The 27284-nt window shown below is 41.7% G+C and overlaps 2 protein-coding genes across 5 annotated transcripts; both read left to right on the top strand.

Annotated features, from left to right (window-relative positions):
- Positions 1–4371: 4371 nt before the first annotated feature.
- Positions 4372–13026, top strand: LOC106581192 (TLC domain-containing protein 1). 2 transcript variants are annotated; one of them, XM_014163087.3, is made up of 5 exons: positions 4372–4473; positions 5469–6089; positions 8456–8538; positions 9630–9712; positions 11663–13026. In XM_014163087.3, exons 2-5 carry the CDS (start codon positions 5884–5886, stop codon positions 12062–12064), a joined length of 774 nt encoding a protein of 257 aa, XP_014018562.1. In that variant the 5' UTR covers positions 4372–4473; positions 5469–5883; the 3' UTR covers positions 12065–13026. The 2 variants fall into 2 exon arrangements, with proteins under 2 accessions (XP_014018562.1, XP_014018563.1); XM_014163088.3 differs by having other exon boundaries at positions 4378–4473; positions 5430–6089.
- Positions 13027–20049: 7023 nt separating this feature from the next.
- On the top strand, positions 20050–27170 carry rab34a (RAB34, member RAS oncogene family a). 3 transcript variants are annotated; one of them, XM_014163091.3, is made up of 12 exons: positions 20051–20533; positions 20626–20670; positions 23967–24067; positions 24212–24303; positions 24450–24515; positions 24710–24811; positions 24902–24966; positions 25096–25147; positions 25257–25338; positions 25547–25637; positions 25802–25909; positions 26081–27170. In XM_014163091.3, the coding sequence occupies exons 3-12, from the start codon at positions 23993–23995 to the stop codon at positions 26146–26148; spliced, it is 801 nt and encodes a 266-aa protein (XP_014018566.1). In that variant the 5' UTR covers positions 20051–20533; positions 20626–20670; positions 23967–23992; the 3' UTR covers positions 26149–27170. The 3 variants fall into 3 exon arrangements, with proteins under 3 accessions (XP_082822763.1, XP_014018566.1, XP_014018567.1); XM_014163092.3 differs by lacking the exon at positions 24450–24515 and having other exon boundaries at positions 20052–20533; XM_082966637.1 differs by lacking the exons at positions 24450–24515; positions 24710–24811 and having other exon boundaries at positions 20050–20533.
- Positions 27171–27284: the final 114 nt, after the last annotated feature.

Genomic DNA, 27284 nt, shown 5'->3' with positions numbered 1-27284 from the left:
TGTTTCAGTGGAGGATGGGGAAGATATATCCGCATGCACAATGTTTTTCTGGCACACGTTAGGTCCTTTGATACCAATTGAGCAATGTTTCCATGCCCCAAATAATTCAGGCTGTTATGGAGGCAAAGGGGGATCCAACCCAGTACCTGATGGGTGTACCTAATAAATTGGGTGTACTGAGTGTACATGGAAACATTTCATAAAAAATGGCTTCTCTTTTAACACACTCTTTCTCCCTCATAAGCACGTGCACACACAGACCTGACACACACACAGAGTGAGACTTTGATGTTAGTAAATGTGTTCCTCCAGGACTGGCCTATCACAGAGGATGCTAATGTTCTTCCTCCTATCTTGCGCTCCAGTGACATGAGGATGTTGAGCATTTGGGAAGAATCAGCATTTTATTCACCTCTCACCAGGCAGCAGGCTTGTACACTGAGCATACAAATCATTAAGAATACCTGCTCTTTCCATGACATAGACAGACCAGGTGAATCCAGGTGAAAGCTATGATCCCTTATCAGTGGTGTAAAGTACTTAAGTAAAAATACTTTCAAGTACTACTTAAGTCATTTTTTGGGGTATCTGTACTTTACTATTCATATTTTTGACAACTTTTACTTTTACTTCTCTACATTCAAAAAGAAAATTATGCACTTTTTACTCCATACATTTTCCCTGACACCCAAAAGTACTAGTTACATTTTGAATGCTTACCAGGACAGAGAACATTCCTGGTCATCCCTACTGCCTCTGATCTGGCAGACTCACTAAACACATGCTTCATTTGTAAATGATGCAGAGTTGGAGCGTGCCTCTTGCTATCCGTAAATAAATAAAAAAATATATAACATTTTGCCAGCTGCTTTGCTTAATATAAGGAATTTTTTATTATTTATACTTTTACTTTTGATACTTAAGTACACTTAAGCAATTACATTTACTTTTGATACTGAAGTATATTTAAAACCAAATATGTTTTTACTTTTACTCAAGTAGTATTTTACTGGGTGACTTTCACTTTTACTTGAGTAATTTTCTATTAAGGTATCTTTACTTTTACTCAAGTATGACAATTGGGTACTTTTTCCACCACTGTCCCTTATTGATGTCACTTGTTAAATCCACTGCAATCAGTGTAGATGAAGGGGAGGAGACAGGTTAAAGAAGGATTTTTAAACTTTGAGACATGGATTGTGTAATGTGCATGCTTGACATTCGGAGGGTGAATGGGCAAGACAAAAGGTTAAAGTGCCTTTGAACGGGGTACGGTGCCAGGCGCACCAGTTTGTGTCTAGAACTCCAACGCTGCTGGGTTTTTCATGCTTAACAGTTTCCTGTGTGTATCAACAAGTGTCCACCACCCAAAGGACATCCATCAATATTGGGAAGGTGTGTGCTGTGCAGTTAGAATAGTCTACATCAGGTATTCCCAAACTGGGGTATGTGTACCAAAAAAATTATAAATAAATGCTTTAAAAAATATATAAAATCTTCAAATTTTCAAACAGTCCATTTAGATTTTCCAACAGGGCTATACACTTGGGTGAGGTTTTCAGAGACCTGTCCCGAAGCCACTCATGAGTTGTCTTGGCTGTGTGCTTAGGGTCTTGGTGCTGTTGGAAGGTGAACCTTCGCCCCAGTCTGAGATCCTGAGCGCTCTGGAGCAAGTTTTCATAAAGGATGTCTCTGTACTTTTCTACGTTCATCTTTCCCTCGATCCTGACTAGTCTCTCAGTCCCTGCCATTGAAAAACATCCCCACAGCATGATGCTGCCACCACCATGCTTCACCGTAGGGATGATGCCAGGTTTCCTTTAGATGTGACACTTGGCATTCAGGCCAAAGAGTTCAATCTTGGTTTCATCAGACCAGAGAATCTTGTTTCTCATGATCTGAGAACCTAAAGTTCCTTTTGGCAAACTCCAAGCTGGCTGTCATGTGCCTTTTACTGAGGAGTGGCTTTCGTCTGGCCTGATTGGTGGAGTGCTGCAGAGATGTTTGTCCTTCTGGAAGGTTCTCCCATCTCCACAGAGGAACTCTGGAGCTCTGTCAGAGTGACCATCGGGTTCTTGGTCACCTCCCTGACCATGGTCCTTCTCCCCCCATTGCTCAGTTTGGCCAGGCAGCTAGCTCTAGGAAGAGTCCACTGTGTTCTTGGGGACCTTCAATGCTACAGACATTTTTTGGTACCCTTCCCCAGATCTGTGCCTTGACACAATCCTGTCTCGACGCTCTACAAAACAATTCCTTTGACCTCATGGCTTGGTTTTTGCTCTGACATACACTGTCAACTGTGGGACCTTATAATCTGTGGGACCTTAATCATGTCCAATCAATTTAATTTACCACAGGTGGACTCCAATCAAGTTGTAGAAACATCTCAAGGATGATCAATGGAAACGAGATGCACCTGAGCTCAATTTCGAGTCTCATAGCACAGGGTCTGAATACTTACGTAAATAAGGTATTTCTCAAAAAAAAAAAATGTTTTCACTTTGTCATTATGGGGTATTGTGTGTAGATTGATGAAGATTTGTATTTATTTAGACCCCTTGAATAAGTCAAGGGGTCTGAATACTTTCTGAATGCACCGTATCTACTTTCCGAATGCACTGTATATAATTTATGCAGCAGCATACAAGACATTTTTGGACTCACCTTGTTGTGCTGTGCTCACTTGATCAGGAAGGTGGCGCCTCAGTCCTTCATGGGCAAATTTTGTCATCTAACTTTGTCATCAAAGTCTGTCATTCTCTGGATTTATGGTGCTTTCAAGGCAACTGGGAACTCGAGAGAAAAAAAAAAACAATGTTGAATCATGACGTCAGTGATCTTCAGGTAGGAGCTCTAGAAAGAGGCCGGAGTTCCCGACTTGGAATTCTGAGTTTGATGACCGTTCAAAACGTATTTTCCCAGTCGGAGCTCGTTTTTTTCCGAGTTCCCAGTTGTCTTGAACTCACTGAAGTCTGAGATTTCCCAGTTGTTTTGAACACGGCAGAAGTCATGCTGGATTGACAACATGGCCAATGTATTCAACCTTTTCTGGCCCATCGTGTTGAATGTTTCTCCTTTTAAGTTTGGAAAAGAGACCCTTAAACCCAGATTGGACCACACACCCACTCCACTGAATAGCAGGCTAATGATTGCTTTGCAACGCTTGCAGTTAGCCACTGATTCCTTCCAAATCACTCATAGTTGATTTTGCGATTTCCAACTTGTTGTGTAATGTTTATGTCCAATGGCCGATGAGCACCGATACGTTTTTATCTAATTTCTCTTCATATTGAAAAGGCTCGAAAAGGATTTGCAAGTAGATTGTCAACTTGATTCATGATGATGACTGCTAGCTTGCTAGCTAAGATTTTGAAAGTATGATGTTGGCATAATCAGTCTAATCATATCTACGGTAGATATAACGGGATTTGACGTCATTTTATCTGTGGCCAATGACCTTGAGCCTTCTTGGATGGGCACTTCTAATATAACTCTATGGCAAGGGGCTTGAATTTTCAAGCTTTACCAATAGATTTTGCAGTGACGTAGTGTCCTCATGAGTGACAGAACACTGACCCAATCACGGCACAACTAGAGAACATTACCAACCCCTACGCTTCGTATTTTCCACTGGCTGCTCCACCACCACAAAAAGCACTGAGCTAGGCTGAAACACCTGCATTTTGGAGCTGCCTTACTCAAGAAAGCAAAAAGAAACCATGTTTGTATGCAGCTTTATTAACTGAATTTTTTTTTATTCATTGTTTGCAAACTGATATGTGGCAGATTTATTTCTGTCAATATTCAACCCTAGTTTCAATCCTAGTTTAAGGGACTCATTGTCCCATTCTTTCCACTCAACCCTAGACTTAGTTTTCATGTGTCCATGCTGAACTTTGAATCTCTGGGAATGAGCAACATACCAAAATAACATTACATTTTAGTCATTTAGCAGACGCTCTTATCCAGAGCGACTTACAGTAGTGAATGCATACATCTCATACTTTTTTTATTTTTTTCCAGTGCTGGCCCCCCGTGGGAATCGAACCCACAACCCTGGCATTGCAAACACCATGCTCTTCCAACTGAGCTACAGACTAGACACAACCACATTTTGCCTTAATTAGGGTGCCAGTGTACTAAGGTCTTGAATTCCAAGATTGTAGGGGCTAATGATAACATAATGGGTCTAAGAGAGAATGGCACTGAGTGTATGGCTGTTTTAACTACAATAGCATTATCAATACAAGTGCAACAGGTTAGTTCTTGAATGCACCCCTGTTGCCCTGTCAGCAGCAGGTGTGTGGAATTGTAATTAAGGGTGGGGCTTCCAAGTAGGCCTGCCTTGTGTATACAAACTTGGCATTTTGTACCATTCAGGAATTTCCCCTTCACCTTGTGAAGGTTATTGTATGAAACGAGGACGAGAGTGGGGGTGTTGTGCTTTAGTTCAAATTCTATGGATCAAGATTTGTAAGTATGTTTCAGGTTTGAGTGCCCATACCCTTGAACTATTTATCTATCAAATCCCCCACATTACACAGGGTCTGCAACATCATGCTTTATATCCTACATATGCATCTTCATAACTTTTATGCATTCCTCCAAATCTCTAATTACATATAGTCTTCATAAAATGACAGGGAAAGCCACTGTTGTTTTGAAGGCGTGTTGAGACATTGAACTAATGAATTTAACCACTTAGTATTTGCTTTGTACTGTATGTGGGGGCTTGTAACTGACACATGTGTGACATGTTGTACACACAGGGCTGAATGTAAAAGGCATGTGTACATGGGTTCACTAGGAACCAAATAGGCTCAAAGGAGGGGCTAACCTGAACTTTTCCAATAACAAATGCAGAATTATTTTTCTTCCACCTTACATGGTTTGCTACGGTTTGCCCTAATGAATACACCCCATGTAGTGGTGCGTTGGTTGAGTGTGCAGGCCCTGGTATGTTGCCACTACTCCCCCCCTCCTCACTTCCCCAACTGGGCCAGAGAGGCCAGCTGTGGGGAGTATGTGTGCTCTGTTTATGGAAAAAGTGGAGGGGGGAGCAAGGTGGCGGGGGAGCACAAGACAGTGGTTTATGGAGCAGCACAGTTTCTCACTAAGTGAGGGAGTGTTAGTTGGCTGTTAAGCTAAACAAATTAGTTGATAGATTTGCTTTTCCATTTTAGTGAGAGTTTCAGAGCTGTGCTCTCTGTGGCTACCACCAAACTCAGTCGAAGTTGACAAATGTCTGTATCAAACCTCAAATTCACATTTTATACAGCCTGCTCTGTGACGGTGACTGTTTCTCCAGAGAAACATCAAAGAACAATGTTTCATAGTAATGATTTAAGTGACAACATTACACTCTATACCCTAATAATGTTTTTAACACTGTCATATAGTTCAACTTTCTTGTTTGTGTTTTACGTAAGATGTGGCCCCTCCTTGATTCTCTGGTTTTCTGGAAGCAGGCCACCCACACCACTCCCTCTCCACCACTCCCCCTTCTCTCTAGTCATAGTCAGACACAAGCAGACTGGTTGAGTGGCAACACACTACGAGCGGGGGGAAAAGATCTGTAGAATTTGAATGAGCTGTTTTAAGGGAGTCCTAGCTAGTCTCCCCCTCTGAGCCCGGGAAGAAGTGGAAAACGCTGCGCCTATTCTCCGAGTAGTTCTGAAAGGAGCACGAGGGGTAAAGACCACATCTATAAAAACGACTCCCTTCAAACTCCTGGAACTGTGACTGTCCTGAGGAGAACACTCCCCTCACACATACTCACCAACGGACCGTGGAGGCGTGAGAAGAGCCGTGGAGAGGAGCAGCTGACGCAAAACAGACGAAGCACAACGAGGAAGAGAGTAAAAAGGAGAGGGGGAGGAGAAGATGGAGGCCTTGCTTCCTGTGTTGCAGCGACACCCTGGACTGTCTGTGTTGGTGTGGGCTCTGATGTTCCGGGTGGCCCACCGACTACTACAGAACCTGCCTGTGCCCAAAGCGGTGGCGGTGGATGACTTCCGCTCCTGGAAGTGGAGGAACCTCTCGGTCTCTATGGTCCACTCCCTCCTGACAGGGACTTGGGCTGTGACCTGGTGAGTCACTCTCTGCACTGGGACACCATTGTTCATTCACAGTGGATCCACATGATGTGTTACGTAGGGGTATGTGGAGCCGTAACAGTCACTGACAGGGGACAGGAGGAGAGGGATGAGCATGTTCAGACAGGAAGATGTAAGGCGACTAAGGAATTTTCAAGTTGGGAGGGAAATGCCACAGTACAGCCTACCCAATGGCCTTCTCAGGAAACAAATACTTATTGAGCTCTGCGACACTACATAGGCAGCGAGATGTATTCATTTTATGCTTGTAGTTTAGAGTAGCTGATTAGGGCAGTAAATGTTCCCCTTTGTAGTTAATAACTATCTATGTGTCAGGTTATTGCAAATGAGGCAGATATTGAGTCCGCAAAGACGGCGCCTTAATCAGATTGTGGAAGTTTAAAAGCACATCTGTTTTGACATAAGAAAAGTTAAATATTCTTCAGAATCCACTCAAGTCAATTAGCCTAACTAAATTGGTGTCATGCCAAAGACAAAAAAATAATATCCACTCATGAGAATGGTGATGTAGCCCATTTTTGAGGAGAGCAAGTAGGTAAACTGGAAAAACCTGCTGGCTAGATGACTGTTGTAAAACCTGTTATGTGAGGTGGGGACTTCTGAAGGACTACAAATCGATCCTCCATTTAGGGCCAGATCGGAGCCATAACATGTTATGTTACACACACTGTTTATGTAGTACAAGTAGATATACAGTACCAGTCAAAAGTTAGGACACACCTACTCATTCAAGGGTTCTTCTTAATGTTTACTATTTTCTTCATTGTAGAATAATAGTGAAGACATCAAAACTATGAAATAACATATGGAATCATGTAGTAACAAAAAGTGCTGAACATATCAAAATATATTTTACATTTGTGATTCTTCAAAGTAGCCACCCTTTGCTGATCTAAATAAATCCGACAGTGTCACCAGCGAAGCACCATCACACCACCACAGATTTCCAACGGTCTAATGTCCATTGCACGTGTTTCTTGGCCCAAGCAAGTCTCTTCTTATTGGTGTCATTTTACTAGTGGATTCTTTGCAGCAATTCGACCATGAAGGCCTGACTCACGCAGTCTCCTCCGAACAGTTGATGTTGAGATGTCTGTTACTTGAACTCTGTGAAGCATTTACTTGGGCTGCAATCTGAGGTGCAGTTAATTCCAATGAACTTATCCTCTGCAGCAGATGTAACTCTGCGTTTTCGTTTCCTGTGGTGGTCCTCATGAGTGCCAGTTTCATCATAGCGACTGAACTTGAACAAACGTTCAAAGTTCTTGAGTTTCATTATTGACTGACCTTCATGTCTTAAAGTAATGATGCATTGTTTCTCTTTGCTTATTTGAGCTGTTCTTGCCATAATATGGACTTGGTCTTTTACCAAATATCTTCTCTGTACCACCCCTACCTTGTCACAACACAACTGATTGGCTCAAATGCATTGAGAAGGAAAAATACCACAAATTAACTTTTAAGAAGTCACACCTGTTAATTGAAATGCATTCCAGGTGACTACCTCATGAAGCTGGTTGAGAGAATGCCAAGAGTGTGCAAAGCGGTCAAGGCAAAGGGTGGCCACTTTGAATAATCTCAAATATAAAATATACATTGATTTAACACTTTTTTTTTTGGTTACTACATGATTCCATATGTTATTTATAGTTTATGTCTTCGCTATTATTCTACAATGTAGAAAATAGTAAAAATAAAGAACCCTTGAATGAGTAGGTGTCCAGACTTTTGACTGGTGTGTGTGTGTATATTACACAGTACCTACATTACTTGCATAGCTGACAACACATGCGTACATAGGCAGACTATACAATTTAGGCTAGTAATTGATGTTTTATAAAGTGAAAGCAGTTATATTCGACAAGCTGCTGTTCATGTAGTTCACTGATTATTGCTATACATGTTTTCACCCTGACCTGCTAGAAATCATCAGGTCATGCATTAACAAGGAAATGTACTGTCTCACCGTAGACTTTGCTATAGACCTTGTGAAGGCACAAATCATCTTGTAAAGAAGCAGGGGAATCGCTGTTACCAGATCATGATACTAAGTCTGCTTAGTCAGGCTATTCTCTACAGCAGGGTTTACAAAACTTGCTCCTGGGGCCTCCCCTGGTTGCACGTTTTAGTTTTTTGCTCTAGCGCTACACAGCTGATTTCAAATAATCAAAGCTTGATGATGGGTTGGTCATTTGAATCAGCTGTGTAGTGCTAGTGCAAAAACCAAAACGGGCCCCCAGGACCAAGTCTGGGAAACCCTGCTCCACAGTGAGCCCTGTGTCTGAATGAGAGGAACTCAAACTTAACTGTCCATAACCATGTATCCCTGTCCTCTCCAGTGTGATCATTTCGCCTGAGTTGGCAACCAACATTCACTCCTTCTACACGGCCCCGGCCTACATGCTCATCTGCATCTCATCAGGTCAGTCACTACCCCTTTAAGATGGCTGCTAAAAGACCTGTGTGTGTGAAAGGGTTAAATAAAGGTCAACTGGGAATTCATTAACATTGACCACCACTGGTGTGGGAGAGTGGGGTTCATCGTGGGGAGTGTGTAAACACTTCAACTTTTTGTTATAATGGCTTCAGTCTGACTTGATCCATTTTTATTTTTAATTAAAAGGCCTGGAGTGAATCTTGAGCTTGACAGCTCCTTTTGTTCCTAATAATAGCTGGGATATCCTGGGAAAATAAATACTCTCCCACCTTTCAGTGGCAGCCAGATTGAGAGAATGAGCAATGCAGATCTGCCCATCTCACCGGACTCAAATAGGGGATGGGCCACACCTTCGGATTGCTATGGGCACCAAAACGAATCCCCTAAAAACCCAGCAGTCTAAAGCCCTGCTGAAAGATGTGATGACGAGATGTGACCAGTGTTGGGTGTTATTATTCTGTGTGTCTCGCATGCATGTGTAACTGAAGCTGCAGGTCTGAGGAGAGCCAGCCTGACAACCGCAAACCTTCCATTCCATTGAGACAGATTGCCATATATAGAGGTTCACACAACACTCATTTTTGAAATCCAGTCTAAAGCGGTTTCCCTGTGTTTTCCTTTCAAGTGTAACACAAATGTCCATGGTGCTGATAATTAGGATGGACTATGCCAGTACGGTCCAATATATTTCTCTCCGCTGATATATGTAGATTAGATGGCTCTTAGATCAACTCTGTACTGGTATCCCATGTATATAGCCAAGTTATCGTTACTCATTGTGTATTTATTATTACATGTTTTACTTTTCAAATCACATTGTATTGGTCACATGCACACATTTAGATGTTTGTGGGTGTCGCAAAATGCTTGTGTTCCTAGCTCCAACAGTGCAGTAGTATCTAACAATACACACATCGAAAATGAAAACAATGGAGAAAACAATTCTTGGCATTGTTGGGAAGGGCCCATAAGTACGCATTTCACTAAGTCTACACCTGTTTGTGATGAATACAATTTTATTTAGAACGCTCAAAAAGGCCTCGACTGAGGCATTGCTCTTTACTCTCCTTTGACAGGATACTTTGTACAAGATGCAGGTGACATCATTCTAACTGGACATGCAAGAGGATCCTGGGAGTTCTTAATTCATCATGTTCTGGTAAGATAATTTACCTTTTATTGTTTCAGTTTGTACCTGGTAAGAATTTAAATATGGCCTTTTTTTATTTTGTGTGTGTATATATATATATATATATTTGTATTATTGTTACAGCAGCTACTGCTAGATTGTCTGAAGGTTAGATACAGTATTTTAATTCACTGGTGTTGTTTAATGACCTTTTAAAGGTGCCACAGTGAGGCCCTATTCTGTAATCTAAATGAATGCTCCTGTGTGCCCATCCCTGACTGCAAGGGAACAACACCCACCATTGTATGGGGGAGATGTGTGTTGTGTTGAACACAGGGCATCTTGCCACTGATCTGAGGCACACATTGAGCTGAGCTTCCCTGTGTCTCTGATCAGTCAGTGTACACTATATATACAAAAGTATGTGGACACCCCTTCAAATTAGTGGATTCTGCTATTTCAGCCACACATTGCTGACAGGTGTATAAAATCGAGCACACAGCCATGCACTCTCCATAAACAAACATTGGCAGTAGAATGGCCTTACTGAAGAGCTCAGTGACTTTCAACGTGGCACCGTCATAGGATGCCACCTTTCCATTAAATCAGTTTGTCAAATGTCTGCCCTGCTAGAGCTGCCCCAGTCAACTGTAAGTACTGTTATTGTGAAGTGGAAATGTCTAGGAGCATCAACAGCTGACAGAACGGGACCGCCAAGTGCTGAAGCTCGTAACTCGTAAAAATCGTCTGTCCTCGGTTGCAACACTCACTACTGAGTTCCAAACTACCTCTGAAAGCAACGTCAGCACACAAACTGTTCATCGGGAGCTTCATTAAATGGGTTTTCATGGCCTAAGATCCCCATGTGCAATGCCAAGCGTTAGCTGGAGTGGTGTAAAGCTCGCCACCATTGGACTCTGGCGCAGTGGAAGCACGTTCTCTGGAGTGATGAATTACACTTCATCATGTGGCAGTCTGACGGACAAATCTGGGTTTAGTGGATGCCAGGAGAAGGCTACCTGCCCAATTGCATAGTGCCAACTGTAAAGTTTGGTGGAGGAGGAATAATGGTCTGGGTGGTTTTTCATGGTTCGGGCTTGCCCCTGATTTCCAGTGAAGGGAAACCTTAATGCTACAGCATACAATGACTTTCAGGGGTGGGCAACTCCAGTCCTCAGGGGCCTGATTGTCACACTTTTTCTCCATCCCTAGCAAACACAGCTGATTTAATGAAATTGCATTCTAAACTGAAGATCATGATTAGGTGATTATTGGAGTCAGGTGTATTAGCTGGGGCAAAACTGTGACCCCAATCAGGCCCCCGAGGACTGGAATTGCCCACCCCTGCCAGACGATTCTGTGCTTCCAACTTTGTGGCAACAGTTTGGGGAAGGCCCTTTCCTGTTTCAGCATGACAATGCTCCCGTGCACAAAGCGAGGTCATTACAGAATGGTTCATCGATCGGTGTGGAAGAACTTGACTGGCCTGCAGAGCCCTGACCTCAACCCCATCAAACACGTTTTGGGATGAATTCGAATGCCGACTGCGAGCCAGGCCTAATCGCCCAACATCAGTGCCGGACTTCACTAATGCTCTTGTGACTGAATGGAAGCAAGTCCCCGCAGCAATGTTCCAACATCTAGTGGAAAGCTTTCTCAGAATAGTGGAGGCTGTTGTAGGAGCAAATGGATCAACTCCATATTAATGCCCATGATTTTGGAATGAGATGTTTGACAAGCAGGTGTCCACATACTTTTGGTCATGTAGTATTTGTCCCAATATTCTGACCACTAGTTGGTTGATTAGTGTTTTTTGTTTTGTTTTTTTGGTGATCCATTAATCATATAGTATATTAAATATAAATTGTTAATTTGTCCCTAGTTTTACTATTGCAAAGATTATGGTATCCCAATTGCCTTACAGCGGAGTGCCGTTGGTATATATTTTAACTACTTTCTCTCTGTCCTTCCCTTCCTCAGGTGCTCTGGTGCTTCCTGTATTCTCTATACTCGCACCTCTATGTGGCCGGTGCTGTGGTGGCTCTCTTTGTGGAGGTTAACAGTGTCACCCTGCATTTGAGGCTAATGCTGAAGCTAGCATCACAGCAGTCGTCCCCTCTGTACCAAATCAATAAGTTCCTCAACCTCTTCACCTACATCGTCTTCCGGCTCAGCGCACAGTTCTACCTCACATATTACATAGTCCAGAACTACTCCTGGATGGACAAAGGAGGCTACTTCCTAGTTACCATGACCCTCATGAACACCATGATCCTGATCTACTTTTATCGTCTTCTCCGCGCCGACTTCTTCCCCCGGAGCAGGGCTCTCATGGAGCAAAATGGCACCCACAACAACGTCAAAAAGTTCCTCAGTGAATGACACCGATAGTGACATGACCGTATACCAGATGGTGTGTTTGTTCAGTTACACATCTCATCGCATTGTGTCAAGCTGTGTCTTCATTATTAGTATTATTATAACAACAAAAAAGCTCTCTCTAAATGGCTCGTGTTGTAGTGAGAGGCGGCCAGGAAAAGAGGTGATTATGCCCAGTGTGGCTGAAGATCCCACTCACACAAACAGGGCAGCATACAGTGAGAGACTGGTCTGTTCACACTGACTGGGATAACCCTAATAAATTACTTCCAGGATACTGTGCCACTTTTGCTTCTGATCATAGCTAATACAATTGTTTACAATATAGGAATTTACATGATTCATGTGGAATGCTCTTTAACAGAAAAAATGCTAACAATCATGCATACATGCATGTTTCTCTACTGTATGCAAACTGCCAAGGATAACAGGCACCACCTTGGTTGCTGTACATCCCACCCAACAAATTCTGTCAGGTGTCGCTTAGCAACAGTTTTATTGAAATTTCCACTAATAGGATTTTGTAAATATAGTATAGTACAATCAATATCTGACACTAACAAACTGTCAGACAATACATCTGTTTCACTTTCATTCTTCCCTGTTTGGTCTCAAGGTCAACACCAATACATGGGTGAGCGGCATTCTTTCAACAGCGACCATTTATTCCATAAATGTAACGTAGTGAAATGCATGTATCCCCTGGAAAGTAGCTCAATGTACAGTCAGGTCAATTTTTATTTATTGAGGTTACAAGAATTGCTTCTCTTCAAATTATTTATCAAAGTGAAAACGGACACCAAACGGACAGGTCCAGAGGATGGGTTAGCCTTGAGTCTTGGTAAGCCATAGTAGTGCCTATACCGCAGTTCCTTCTCAACAATCTTCCCTGGATAGCCCCCACAGTATGTCTATAGAAGGTGTTGGGGAAGCTACTCTGAAAATAAACTCAGCAAAAAAAGAAATGTCTTCTCACTGTCGACTGCGTTTATTTTCAGCAAACTTAACATGTGTAAATATTTGTATGAACATAAGATTCAACAACTGAGACATAAACCGAACAATTTCCACAGACATGTGACTAACAGAAATTGAATAATGTGTCCCTGAACAAAGGAGGAGGGACACATTATTCAAAAGTAACAGTCACTATCTGGTGTGGCCACCAGCTGAATTAAGTACAGAAGTGCATCTCCTCCTCATGGACTGCACCAGATTAGCCAGATCTTGCTGTTTTTTTTAAATATTTTATTTCACCTTTATTTAACCAGGAAGGCCAGTTAAGAACAAGTTCTCATTTACAACTTCGACCTGGCCAAGATAAAGCAAAGCAGTGCGACCAAAAACAACACAGTTACACATGGGATAAAGAAATGTACAGTCAATAACACAATAGAAAAATATATGTACAAGTGTGTGCAAATGTAGTAAGATAAGGGATGTAAGGCAATAAATAGGCCATAGTGGTGAAATAATTACAATAGAGCATTAACACTGGAGTGAGAGATGTGCAGATGTGCAAGTAGATCTACTGGAATGCAAAAGAGCTAAAGAAAATATATAAAACAATATGGGGATAAGCTAGTTGGGTGTGCTATTTACAGATGAGCTGTGTACAGTGATTGGTAAGCTGCTCTGGCAGCTGAGGCTTAAAGTTAGAGAGGGAGAAAAGGCTTCAGTGATTAATTTTTTTTGCAATTCGTTCCAGTCATTGGCAGCAGAGAACTGGAAGGAAAGAAGGCCAAATGAGGTGTTGGCTTTGGGGAAGACCAGTGAAATATACCTGCTAGAGCGTGTGCTACGGGTGGGTGTTGCTATGGTGACCAGTGAGCTAAGGCGGGGCTTTTTAATGGTAGGTTTATTTGAACAGTGAGAGACAGAATAACAACAAAAAAATCCAGAAAAACGCCTGTCAAAAATGTTATAAATTGATTTGCATTTTAATGAGGGAAATAAGTCTTAACCCCCTCTCAATCAGAAAGATTTCTGGCTCCCAGGTGTCTTTTATACAGGTAACGAGCTGAGATTAGGAGCACACTCTTAAAGGGAGTGCTCCTAATCTCAGTTTGTTACCTGTATAAAAGACACCTGTCCACAGAAGCAATCACTCAGATTCCAAACTCTCCACCAGGGCCAAGACCAAATAGCTCTCCAAGGATGTCAGGGACAAGATTGTAGACCTACACAAGGCTGGAATGGGCTACAAGACCATCGCCAAACAGCTTGGTGAGAAGGTGACAACAGTTGGTGCGATTATTCGCAAATGGAAGAAACACAAAAGAACTGTCGATCTCCCTCGGCCTGGGGCTCCATGCAAGATCTCACCTCGTGGAGTTGCAATGATCATGAGAACGGCGAGGAATCAGCCCAGAATTACACGGGAGGATCTTGTCAATGATCTCAAGGCAGCTGGGACCATAGTCACCAAGAAAACAATTGGTAACACACTATGCCATGAAGGACTGAAATCCTGCAGCGCCCGCAAAGTCCCCCTGCTCAAGAAAGCACATATACATGCCCATCTGAAGTTTGCCAATGAACATCTGAATGATTCAGAGGACAACTGGGGGAAAGTGTTGTGGTCAGATGAGACCAAAATGGAGCTCTTTGGCATCGGCTCTACTCACTGTGTTTGGAGGAGGAGAATGCTGCCTATGACCCCAAGAACACCATCCCCACCGTCAAACATGGAGGTGGAAACATTAAGCTTTGGGGGTGTTTTTCTGCTAAGGGGACAGGACAACTTCACCGCATCAAAGGGATGATGGATGGGGCCATGTACCGTCAAATCTTGGGTGAGAACCTCCTTCCCTCAGCCAGGGCATTGAAAATGGGTCGTGGATGGGTATTCCAGCATGACGATGACCAAAAACACACGGCCAAGGCAACAAAGGAGTGGCTCAAGTCTCCAGACCTTAATCCCATAGAAAATCTGCAAAGAGGAGTGGGACAAAATTCCTCCTGAGATGTGTGCAAACCTGGTGGCCAACTACAAGAAACGTCTGACCTCTGTGATTGCCAACAAGGGATTTGCCACCAAGTACTAAGTCATGTTTTGCAGAGGGGTCAAATACTTATTTCCCTCATTAAAATACAAATCATTTCATAACATTTTTGACATGCGTTTTTCTGTATTTTCTTTGTTGTTATTCTGTCTCTCGCTGTTCAAATAAACCTACCATTAAAATTATAGACTGATCATTTCTTTGTCAGTGGGCAAACGTACAAAATCAGCAGGAGATCAAATACTTTTTCCCTCACTGTATGGGTCTTTGGTTGCAAAACAGATGGCACTGTGATAGACTGCATCCAATTTGCTGAGTAGAGTGTTAGAGGCTATTTAGTAAATGACAACGCCGAAGTCAAGGATCGGTAGGATAGTCAGTTTTACGAGGGTATGTTTGGCAGCATGAGTGAAGGATGCTTTGTTGCGAAATAGAAAGCCAATTCTGGATTTAATTTTGGATTGGAGATGCTTAATGTGAGTCTGGAAGGAGAGTTTACAGTCTAACCAGACACAGAATATGTGGACAACTACAAATACCTAAGTCAGAACCGTCCAGAGTAGTGATGCTGGACGGGCGGGCAGGTGTGGGCAGCGATCGGTTGAAGAGCATGCATTTAGTTTTACTTGTATTTAAGAGCAGTTGGAGGCTACGGAAGGGGAGTTGTATGGCATTGAAGCTCGTCTGGAGGTTAATTAACAGTGTCCAAAGAAGGGCCAGATGTATACAGAATGGTGTCGTCTGTGTAGAGGTGGATCAGAGAATCATCAGCAGCAAGAGCGACATCATTGATGTATACAGAGAAGAGGGTCGGCACGAGAATTTAACCCTGTGGCACCCCCATAGAGACTGCCAGAGGTCCGGACAACAGGCCCTCCGATTTCACACAGTGAACTCTGTCTGAGAAGTAGTTGGTCAACCAGGCATTTGAGAAACTAAGGCTGTTGAGTCTGCTGATAAGAATGTGGTGATTGACAGAGTCGAAAGCCTTGGCCAGGTTGATGAATACAGCTGCACAGTATTGTCTCTTATCGATGGAGGTTATGATATCTTTTAGGACCTTGTGCGTGGCTGAGGTGTACAAATGACCAGCTCGGAAACCAGATTGCATAGCGGAGAAGGTACGGTGGGATTCGAAATGGTCGGTGATCTGTTTGTTAACTTGGCTTTCAAAGACCTTAGAAAGGCAGGGTAGGATAGATATAGGTCTATAGCAGTTTGGGTCTAGAGTGTCTCCCCCTTTGAAGAGGGGGATGACCGCGGCAGTTTTCCAATCTTTGGGGATCTCAGACGATAGGAGAAGTTGAACAGGCTAGTAATAGGGGTTGCAACAATTTCAGCGGATACTTCTAGAAAGAGAGGGTCCAGATTGTCTAGCCCTGCTGATTTGTAGGGGTCCAGATTTTGCAGCTCTTTTAGAACATCAGCAATCTGGATTTGGGTGAAGGAGAAATGGGGGAGGCTTGGGAAAGTTCCTGTGGGGGGGGGGGTGCAGGGCTGTTGACTGGGGTAAGGGTAGCCAGGTGGAAAGCATGGCCAGCTATAGAAAAATGCTTATTGAAATTCTCAATTATCGTGGATTTATCGGTGGTGACAGTGTTTCCCAGTCTCAGTGTAGCGGGCAGCTGGGAAGAGGTGCTCTTATTCTCCATGGTGTACTTTACAGTGTACCAGAACTTTTTGGAGTTTGTGCTACCGGACGCAAATATCTGCTTGAAAAAGCTAGCCTTTGCTTTCCTAACTGCCTGTGTATATTGGTTCCTAACTTCCCAGAAAAGTTGCATATCGTGGGAGCTGTTCGATGCTAATGCAGTACGCCACAGGATGTTTTTGCGCTGGTCAAGGGCAGTCAGGTCTGGAGTGAACCAAGGGCTACATCTGTTCCTGGTTCAATTTTTTTTTGAATGGTGCATGCTTATTTAAGATGCTGAGGAAAGCACTTTTAAAGAATAACCAGGCATCCTCTACTGACGGAATGAGGTCAATATCCTTCCAGGATACCCGGGCCAGGTATCCTTCGATGATAAATGCGAATCCGACCATCACCCCTGGTGAGACAAAACCGCGACTCGTCAGAGAAAGAGCACTTTTTGCCAGTTCTGTCTGGTCCAGCGATGGTGGGTTTGTGACCATAGGCGACGTTGTTGCCGGTGATGTCTGGTGAGGACCTGCCATAAAACAGGCCTACAAGCCCTCAGTCCAGCCTCTCTGTCTATTGCGGACAGTCTGAGCACTGATTGTGCGTTCCTAGTGTAACTCAGGCAGTTGTTGTTGCCATCCTGTACCTGTCCCGCAGGTGTGATGCATTGTCCTGTGCAGGTGTTGTTACACGTGGTCTGCCACTGCGAGGACGATCAGCTGTCCGTCGTGTAGCTCTGTTATAGGGATCTCACAGTACGGACATTGCAATTTATTGCCCTGGCCACATCTGCATTCCTCATGCCTCCTTGCAGCATGCTTAAGGCCCGTTCACGCAGATGAGCAGGAACCCTGGGCATCTTTCTTTTGGTGTTGTTCAGAGTCAGTAGAAAGGCCTCTAGTGTCCTAAGTTTTCATAACTGTGACCTTAATTGCCTACCATCTGCAACTGTTAGTGTCTTAACGACCATTCCACAGGTGCGTGTTCATTAATTGTTTATGTTCATTGAACAAGCATGGGAAACAGTGTTAAAACCCTTTACAATGAAGATCTGTGAAGTTATTTGGATTTTTACTAATTATCTTTGAAAGACAGGGTCCTGAAAAAGGGACATTTTCTTTTTTTGCTGAGTTTAGTTTACCAAGCTACCAATTTCTTCACACTGGAAGAAGTTAAGGTGCACTAAAGCCACCCTTAAGAAAAATATAGTTTACGTAACTAAAGTTACTAAAGTTACAAAAAAATGATTAACTGCTTTTTCAAAGTTAACAGACAACTTTAATCTAAACTACTTTGTAGAAACATTGTACATCTTATATGACTTAGACTACAAATTTCAAGAACTGATCACTTTGGGGTCATATTGTAACAATGTGTAATTTAGCTAATTAAACACGTTTCAAGTGTGAATGGTCGTGCTGCTTCTCCAGTTTCAACCGTTTTGCCTGCGGCTATGGAACCCTGACCTGTTCACCGGACGTGCTACCTGTCCCAGACCTGCTGTTTTCAACTCTCTAGAGACAGCAGGAGCAGTAGAGGTGCTGACCTGTTGCACCCTCGACAACTACTGTGATTATTATTATTTGACCATGCTGGTCATTTATGAACATTTGAACATCTTGGCCATGTTCTGTTATAATCTCCACCCGGCACAGCCAGAAGAGGACTGGCCACCCCTCATAGCCTGGTTCCTATCTAAGTTTTTTTCCTAGGTTTTGGCCTTTCTAGGGAGGTTTTCCTAGCCACTGTGCTTCTACACCTGCATTGCTTGCTGTTTGGGGTTTTAGGCTGGGTTTCTGTACAGCACTTTGAGATACCAGCTGATCTAAGAAGGGCTATATAAATACATTTGATTTGATTTGAATGAGGCAGGTTTGATGCCAAAAAAGACAGGAAATTATTGCCTACTTCACCCATCTTTTATTTTTTCAAATAAAAGTGGTGTGCAGTTCCATGAGTTAGCTACACCACTACATGGCAAAAAAAGTAACAAACTACTGAAAACACTACAAAGATTTGAATTTAGTTCAACTACCACCAAGCTACTGCAAATATAGTAAAATTACTAGTTGAACTACATAGATAGCTCACTACTCCCCAACACTGTATAAATGTGACGCTAGACTGAATGATGTGGACAGAAATCTCTGTAGAAGAACTGTGTACAATAAACGGTCAGTGCCTTGTTTTGAAGAGCTATACGGGCTCTTGCCAAATATACTTTACATTTTGCATTCATTTTTTTGTTAAGTTTTGGTTCCATGAGCTGAAATAAGAGATCCCAGAAATGGTCCATATGCACAAAAACTTACTTCTCTCCAATTTTGTGTGCACATTTGTTTACATTTCTGTTAGTTGGCATTTCTCCTTTTGCCAAAATATGCCACACCTGTCAGGTGGATGGATTATCAAGAAGCGGATTAAACCGCATGATCATTACAAAGGTGCACCTTGTGCTGGCAATAAAAGGCCACTCTAAAATGTGCAGTTTTGTATCACAGTACTGCCACAGATGTCTCAAGTTTTGATGGAGTGTGCAATTGGCATGCTGACTGCAGGAGTTGCAGGATTGAATGTTAATTTCGCCTCCAACATCGTTTTAGAGAATTTGGCAGTACGTCCAACTGGCTTCACAACCACAGACCATGTGTAACCACGCCAGCCCAGGACCTTCACATCCAGCTTCTTCACCTGCTGGATCGTCTGAGACCAGAAGGACAGCTGATGAAACAGGAGTATTTTTGTCTGTAATAAAGCCCTTTTGTGGGAAAAAACTCATTCTGATTGGCTGGATCTGGCTCCCAAGTGGGTGGGCCTATGCCATCCCATGCCCACCCATGGCTGTGCCCCTGCCCAGTCATGTGAAATCCATAGATTAGGGCCAAATTAATTTATTTCAGTTGACTAATTTCCTTATTAACTGTAACTCAGTAAAATCATTGAAGTTGTTGCATGTTGCGTTTTATATTTTTATTCTGTATAGTAAAAAAAAAATACATATTACTGTAAAAAGTAAAATATACCTTAACATATAATAAATTATGAAGCAATTGCTTGACTCGAAGATGACATCTCTGATTTTAATAATTTGATTTGATGTGCCTTATTAAAGCCCTTTAAAAGCCTTTTGTTTGTTGAACGCTACTTCGTGATCTGTTGAACAAATAAATACCATTAGTTAAGGAAGGAAAACATTGTTTAACTGTTTTGAATTATAGTCCAATTGCGTAAAGATAAAATATTTTATGGATCTATGCCGCCCTCTAGAGCTGTTTTGTGTAAACTAAAGAGATTATTGATGCTGGTGCATATGCAAGACGAATATACCACCTCCAGGAAAGAAGCAACAAAACATACTGTATTTTGCAAGATGTGGAGTTAAAATCCTGCCTAATTGTACTTTTCCATTGGCTACTACTGGTAAGACACCCGACACCATGTATCCACGAGACAGGAAGTGTCGATGAGCAAAGAAATAGAAAAAGTGGCAAAGCAACATGGGCCTGTAGTAAATATCAAAGGACAGAAAACCCAGCGTTCTATCACTGGAATATGACGCCAATGGCTATAATGTTGCATTGTAGCCTACAAGATTTTGTATAATGAACAATGATGCAACAAATTAGAAAATAAATGCGTGTTTGGGCTACATTGTGTCCGATGATATCTGCCGCCAGGGGGAGTCAACTCGCAAAGACTTTATTTCCCAAATTCCAACGAGAACCTGGAGCTGAGTCAGAGGTCCGCCTAAAAACCTAAATAATTTGCAGACTACGTTATTTCCCACTCACTTCCGTAGGTCTGGTTTATTTGGTGTGAACGAATACGGTGAGCTTTTTTGAAAGATTCTAATTAATTTATGTAAATCCTCAAATCTTGAAACCAAACTAAAAGTCAAAGCTTTTCTTTATTGACTGAAGGGTTACGCTGCGTGACGAGAAAACTCCATCCAGTCCCGTTCCAAGGTATGTAGCTCCAGTGACATCCCAGCATGGACTCCGTTCGTTAGCAGCTTTTATTTTTCCTTTGTAGACAACTTCGGTTTTTATTAAACCATTTTGGGAGATCATGTTTCAATGTGTCCACGTGTTTGGTTCTTGAAGAGGCTAGAGTTGCTTCTTATCATGTGAATTATGATGAAGCATGATTACAATTATAAAGAACAACAATCCTTTTTTACAATCTATTATCGGTTCAATATGAATTAGCTATATTATTGTAACAGTAATTCATTTTTCTTTGTGCACAGAACAATAGGATTAAAATAGAGATTAGTGGATCATCTCCAGAACAGACGAGTTACTTGCTACTGACTCATAGGCTAATCAAATCAAAGTTTTTGTCACGTGCGCTGAATACAAAAGGTGTAGACTTTACAGTGAAATGCTTACTTACAGGCTCTAACCAATAGTGCAAAAAAAGGTATTAGGTGAACAGTGGGTAAGTAAAAAAATAAAACAACAGTAAAAAAGACAGTGAAAAATAACAGTAGCGAGGCTATACAAGTTGCAAGGCTACATACAGACACCGGTTAGTCAGGCTGATTGAGGTAGTATGTACATGTAGATATGGTTAAAATGACTATGCATATATGATGAAGAGAGAGTAGCAGTAGCGTAAAATTGTAATCGTGTAGTGGTGCGTCATCCCACATGTTGCATAGGCTACTCTTGCTCATAATTGTCATGTTAACAAAACCCAGTACTTAATTTGAGCCGAATCCTGTCGGAACATGATCCGGAACCTCTCAGTTTTGGACTGTTTCGTTCCGGAACCTATTTGCAACGATCCGGTAATCTCGTGTCATGATACATAATTTCCACTGTTTGCAATGTTTAAATTCGAATAAAAGCGATCAGTTAATTCGTGTTGCCGCCTCTGTAATTATCATAGCACCCTAAACACGTAGCCTAATGTGAAAACGTAGGTTTTCAGCCCGCGCCTGAATTTATTTGGTTTGGGCCATCCCGGGTTTATGATTTGCTCAACATTGTAGCCTAGAGACCAACTCTTTGCAGTTGCTGTGGTGCGAGAAAGGCTACAGGCACTCTGATAGACATGAGCCTGCAACTACCATCTCTCCAGAGTTGTACTTACATTTACATTTTAGTCATTTAGCAGACGCTCTTATCCAGAGCGACTTACAGTAATGAATACATTTCATTTCATGCATTACATTTTTTTGTACTGGCCCCCCGTGGGAATCGAACCCACAACCCTGGCGTTGCACACACCATGCACACACCATGCTCTACCAACTGAGCCACATTTATTTCCTTATAGACTCATAGCTATGGGAAGGGTGCTTCATCATTTATTTCCTTATAGACTCATAGCTATGGGAAGGAAGGGCGCTGGTGGTGCTACAGCACAGTAGATAAATTGAAATACATTTGCCAAAGTTATAGAATTACTGCCATATGTTGAGAAATAAATTAAATTAATTCACAATACTACACCAGGAGTAGGCCTATAATTTACCCAAGGGGGCCAATAGCTTCTTTTTTTATAGCCTAGCTGTGGATTGTGTGTAGTCCAATCACAAGGCATTGCCCACAGTCGGGATTGCGTGGCAAATCTGTCAGTGAACAGCATGCATTTGCAATATTTCAAATACTCAGCAAAAATATAAACACAACATGTAAGGTGTTGGTCCCATGTTTTATGAGCTGAAATAAAAGATCCCAGACATTTTCCATACGCACAAAAATATTACTTATCTCAAATGTTGTGCACACATTTTTTTACATCCCTGTTAGTGAGCATTTCTCCTTTGCTAAGATAATCCAGCCACCTGACATGTGTGGCATATCAAGAAGCGGATTAAACAGCATGATCATTACACAGGTGCACCTTGTACTGGGGACAATAAAAGGCCACTCTAAAATGTGCAGTTTTGTCATACAGCACAATGCCACAGAAGTCTCAAGTTTTGAGGGAACATGCAATTGTCCTGCTGACAGCAGGAATGTCCACCAGAAGCAGGAATGTCCACCAGCGCTGTTACCAGAGAATTGAATGTTAACTTCTCTACCAAAATGTCGTTTTAGAGAATTTGGCAGTACATCCAACTGGCCTCACAACCGCAGACCACGTTTACTCGGGGCTCCCGAGTGGCGCAGGGGGTCTAAGATACTGCATCTCAGTGTTAGAGGCATCACTACAGACCCTGGTTCGATTCCAGGATTTATCACAACCGGCTGTGATTGGGAGTCCCATACGGCGGCGCACAATTGGATTAGGGTTTGACTGGGATAGGCCATCGTTGTAAATAAGAATTTGTCCTTAACTGATTTGCCTAGTTAAATAAAATAAAATTCAAATAACCACGCCAGCCCAGGACCTCCACATCCGGCTTCTTCACCTGCGGGATCATCTGATACCAGACAGCTGATGAAACGGAGGAGTATTTCTGTCTGTAATAAATCCCTTTTTTGGGGGAAAACTAATTCTGATATGCTGGGCCTGGCTCCCAAGTGGATGGACCTATGTCCACCCATGGCTGCGCCCCTGCCCAGTCATATAAAATCCATAGATTAGGGCCTAATGAATATATTTCAATTTACTAATTTCCTTATATTAACTGTAATTCAGTAAAATCAGTGAAATTGTTGCATGTTGCGTTTATAGTTCAGTATAGAATTGTGGGATAGCACAGGTTGGAAAGCAAATGGCTCCTGCTGAAACAAAATTACTTATCTGTAGGCTAAGAAAATATTTGATCATCTTCTAAATAGGCCTAACGGCAAACAGCATTGTTTTTCCAAACTAAAACGATAGAGAAGCTTTTGCCATGAGTGCATCGGCCATCGCCGGTGAGTTAGTGAAACTGGAAAGCTTTTTTAGGGCTATAATTTCCCCCTCATATTGTACAATATGTGTGTCTCCTCCACACACCTAGGCCTAGTCTATTGATGGATTGAAGACGAGGTCATTTTTAATGATCTTACATTCTCAGTTTGTCAGTGTCAAAGTAGCCTGAAATTTCAATAATTTGTGTGGTATTAAAAAAGATTCAGCTAAAGTCTCCTGTCACATAAAATTGCATGAAATGCATTTATAAACGGCCACATTTTTCCTGGACACTAGACTAAAAAATAAATAATCTGCTAGCACCTCTACTCTACTGCTCTAGTCTAGACCACTATGCAAATGCGATGATATGCATGCAATGCTTTATTATAAAGGTGATTATAATTAAGCAATGACAAAACCTAAGTCTCTCTCTGCCCCCTCCACTTATTCATTCTGTACCCTGTAGGTCCCTCTGACTGTTATCTTGGCCTAATGTCTGTCCGAGTGCCATCCATGAGTGTGCTGCCTCCTGTTCGAAAGGACCGCGTCATTGCCCAGCTTCCTCAGGTAAGCATCATACAGTACATGCTAGCAGTCAAACAGTCATTTGAATGTGCTACCCTGTCTGTGCTTGCACACTTAGTTCCTTTGCCTTCTAGGCTGCTTAGGCCACCAATCTCATAAAGCTGTGTTCATTATGTTTTAATCTAGTGTTACAGTAAGAAGGCTGCTGTGCAAACTAAAGATGAGTTCAACTCCAAAGTGAAGACTGCCTGCCAGGAGCAACGCACTGGCACAGTAGGGTGGGTAGGCCACAAAGCCTTTTCATGTTCAAGATATACAGGTAGTATATCATAATGCCCTTATGGTATTATGAGGGTGGTATGTTGTCTCATTGTTATCTTTGATTGTCTCTATGTCTGTGGCACCTCCGATTTTAAACCAGTAGGTTTAAAATCGCTAAGGTCATAGTGGTTGGTGACCTGGCCGTGGGAAAAACCTGTCTGATTAATAGGTAAGCAAAGTTTAGATATTCCTGGTGCGTAGTACTTGATTGCAGTATCAGTCAACTGGGCCGTTTTGGTGAATTAATAACCAGATGGAATGCAGTGCATACACCAAACTGGAATACCGTCGGTTGTGTTTTTTTATAGGTTGTTTGCAAGTACAGATTGTTATCGGATTTTCCTAATAATTTACGCTTTTTAGGTTTTGCAAGGATGCATTTGACAAGAACTACAAGGCGACCATTGGTGTTGACTTTGAGATGGAGCGGTTTGAAGTGTTGGGGGTGCCTTTCAGTTTACAGTTGTGAGTCTCACTCTACTGGTGTGTTCTACAGTCTTAATCCCCAGAGCTAATCTGTGTCCCTTCACTCACCAATATCTCTCTCCTCTACAGATGGGACACTGCGGGGCAGGAGAGGTTCAAGTGTATTGCCTCCACATACTACAGGGGAGCTCAGAGTAAGGAAACTTTCTCTTTGAACAGTTTTTATGTTTATAATTTATTACAATCTAAAACGTGTTGCCATGTTTTTAGGGACAGATTTGATGAGGTTTGAGTTTACTAATGAAGTTAATTCTGTTTTCCAGCGATTGTTATTGTGTTTGATGTAAATGATGTGGCATCTTTGCGCCATGCAAGGTAAAATAAATTAGATTCAACTGACGTGAGTATGAATAAACATTTCAGCTGCACGTGTGCTCTGTAAATTCCATTTAACATATTTGAATGTCGCTATGTTTATCCACAGGCAGTGGCTTGAAGATGCCTTGAAGGAGAATGATCCTACCAATGTCCAGCTTTTCCTGGTGGGCACAAAGAAAGACCTGAGTGTATGTGTTCACTCTTTTTATATACAATCTGCAGAGGCACAATTGATCCGTTTTCTCCGCTCATGTCAACTTCCAGAAGTCGAAGTTCAGACTATATACTGGATACTAAAAATTAATGGAATACTGTATATTATTATTATTATTATAATAATAATAATATGTTTTGTATATCTATTGTGTTTCCCTCTTCTCTCTGTTATTTTCTCAGTCTCCTGCTCAGTACTCTCAGATTGAACAGGATGCCATCAAACTGGCTGAGGAAATCAAAGCAGAGTATTGGGCCTTGTCGTCATTGACTGGTTGGTGGGCTAATACATCAGATCAATGTTGAGACTGGTAGTAATAAGACAGGATACAGCCTACTTGTTTGTGAGACGGTATTATAATTTGTGTTAACTAATTGTCTAAACATCTGAAGAACAAATGTGACTTCATGTTTTTTCCCCTCCTGTTCTTGTTGTAGGGGAAAATGTGAGGGAATTTTTCTTCCGTGTTGCATCATTGGCATTTGAGGTCAACGTTCTGGCAGAGCTAGAGAAGAGTGGATCAAGACACATTGGGGACGTTATCAGTGAGTACACAGCTGTGCACTGTTAAAATATGGCACCATGCATTATGTAATACGAATAACATCACTTCTCTTGCCACGTTAACCCTAACTAGGTTACATACAGACCCTTGTATGAGTAACATAAGAAACACATAAGAGCCTTTTTTCATGCGAGTTTCTTGTTTGTTTCAGAAATTAACAGTAATTCAAACAACCTGTATGCAACATCAAAGAAGAAACAGTCAAACTGTTGTCAATGAAGACAAACATGACTACTACAGTAAAAAGGTACCAAAGCAAAAAGCATAATTTCCTCAGAAGAGAAACTGAGAACCCATGACCACCCCCAGAGACATGGAATTTGCAGTGAGGCAAGACAGAGACTTTTGCCTTCACAGACATTTGATTTTAATTTCTGCTGGCCCGGAAAGAACAGCTTCTTGGTTGGATGTGGATTCCTGTGGTGCTTGGCTCATTTTTGCCTATCCAGAGTTTCGGAATAGAATTTCCTCTGTGTCATTGTACTCCATACTGTACAATTCCAGTTCTTGAGTCCTGACAGATATTGTGATCGAGGTACTGCTTTAATAGCTATGGAGTATGGACAATCATGGATGTATTCAAATACCCAATATGGATATTTTTAAGACACTCCACCATTAGGCCTATTAGATTTTTTACAGCGTTGTTTTGTATAGTGTTGTTTCCATGCGACATGTTTTTTGCACAATTTGTAACTATTGCATAGATTAAAACTCATGACTCCTTCCTGGGATGTTATATTATGCTAGCTAAGGAGTATGATTACATAATCCTATTTTTAACAGCACAACTGCATTCATACAGTATGAGAGATGTGTATTAGTCAGATGTACCTCGTCTACACTAGATGGATACAATAATATAACTGAGAATTATTGATTTTTAATGATGTGTGATATTTGAATGACTGATCTTATATTATCCCTCTAGTTGAATACCATAATCAGAGTGAAAAGTGTATATGTTTAGTTTTCCTTTTAGACAAAGATTATTTCAGTCATTTTTGTAATGTTTAATTGCAGGTGCAAGTTTTAGCTCTATAAAGATACTGTATATCACAAATTACTACACTTAGCTCAAAATATACATGTAAGCTTTACAATCACTGCTCTGTATCAAATCAAACAACTTTTTACTGGTAATTAGACTTTATAATTATAAAACAAATACTTCTAAGTTATTATTGAATGTTCTATATAGGATGAATCACTAATCTGTTATTAAATTATGTTTAACTGTTTGTCATATTAGCCAGGGCCTCTTAATGACACAATTTATACATACAGTTGCTAGTGAAAGTCTACACACCCCTTGTACAGTCTTCAAATTTTGCTGCCTTAAAATTATACAGAAC

This window comes from Salmo salar, chromosome 20 (assembly GCF_965601325.2).
Source record: "Salmo salar chromosome 20, fSalSal1, whole genome shotgun sequence".
Taxonomy (NCBI): Eukaryota; Metazoa; Chordata; class Actinopteri; order Salmoniformes; family Salmonidae; genus Salmo; species Salmo salar.
Note: the sequence above shows the minus strand (reverse complement) of the source record. Positions and strands in the feature narration are given on the sequence as shown.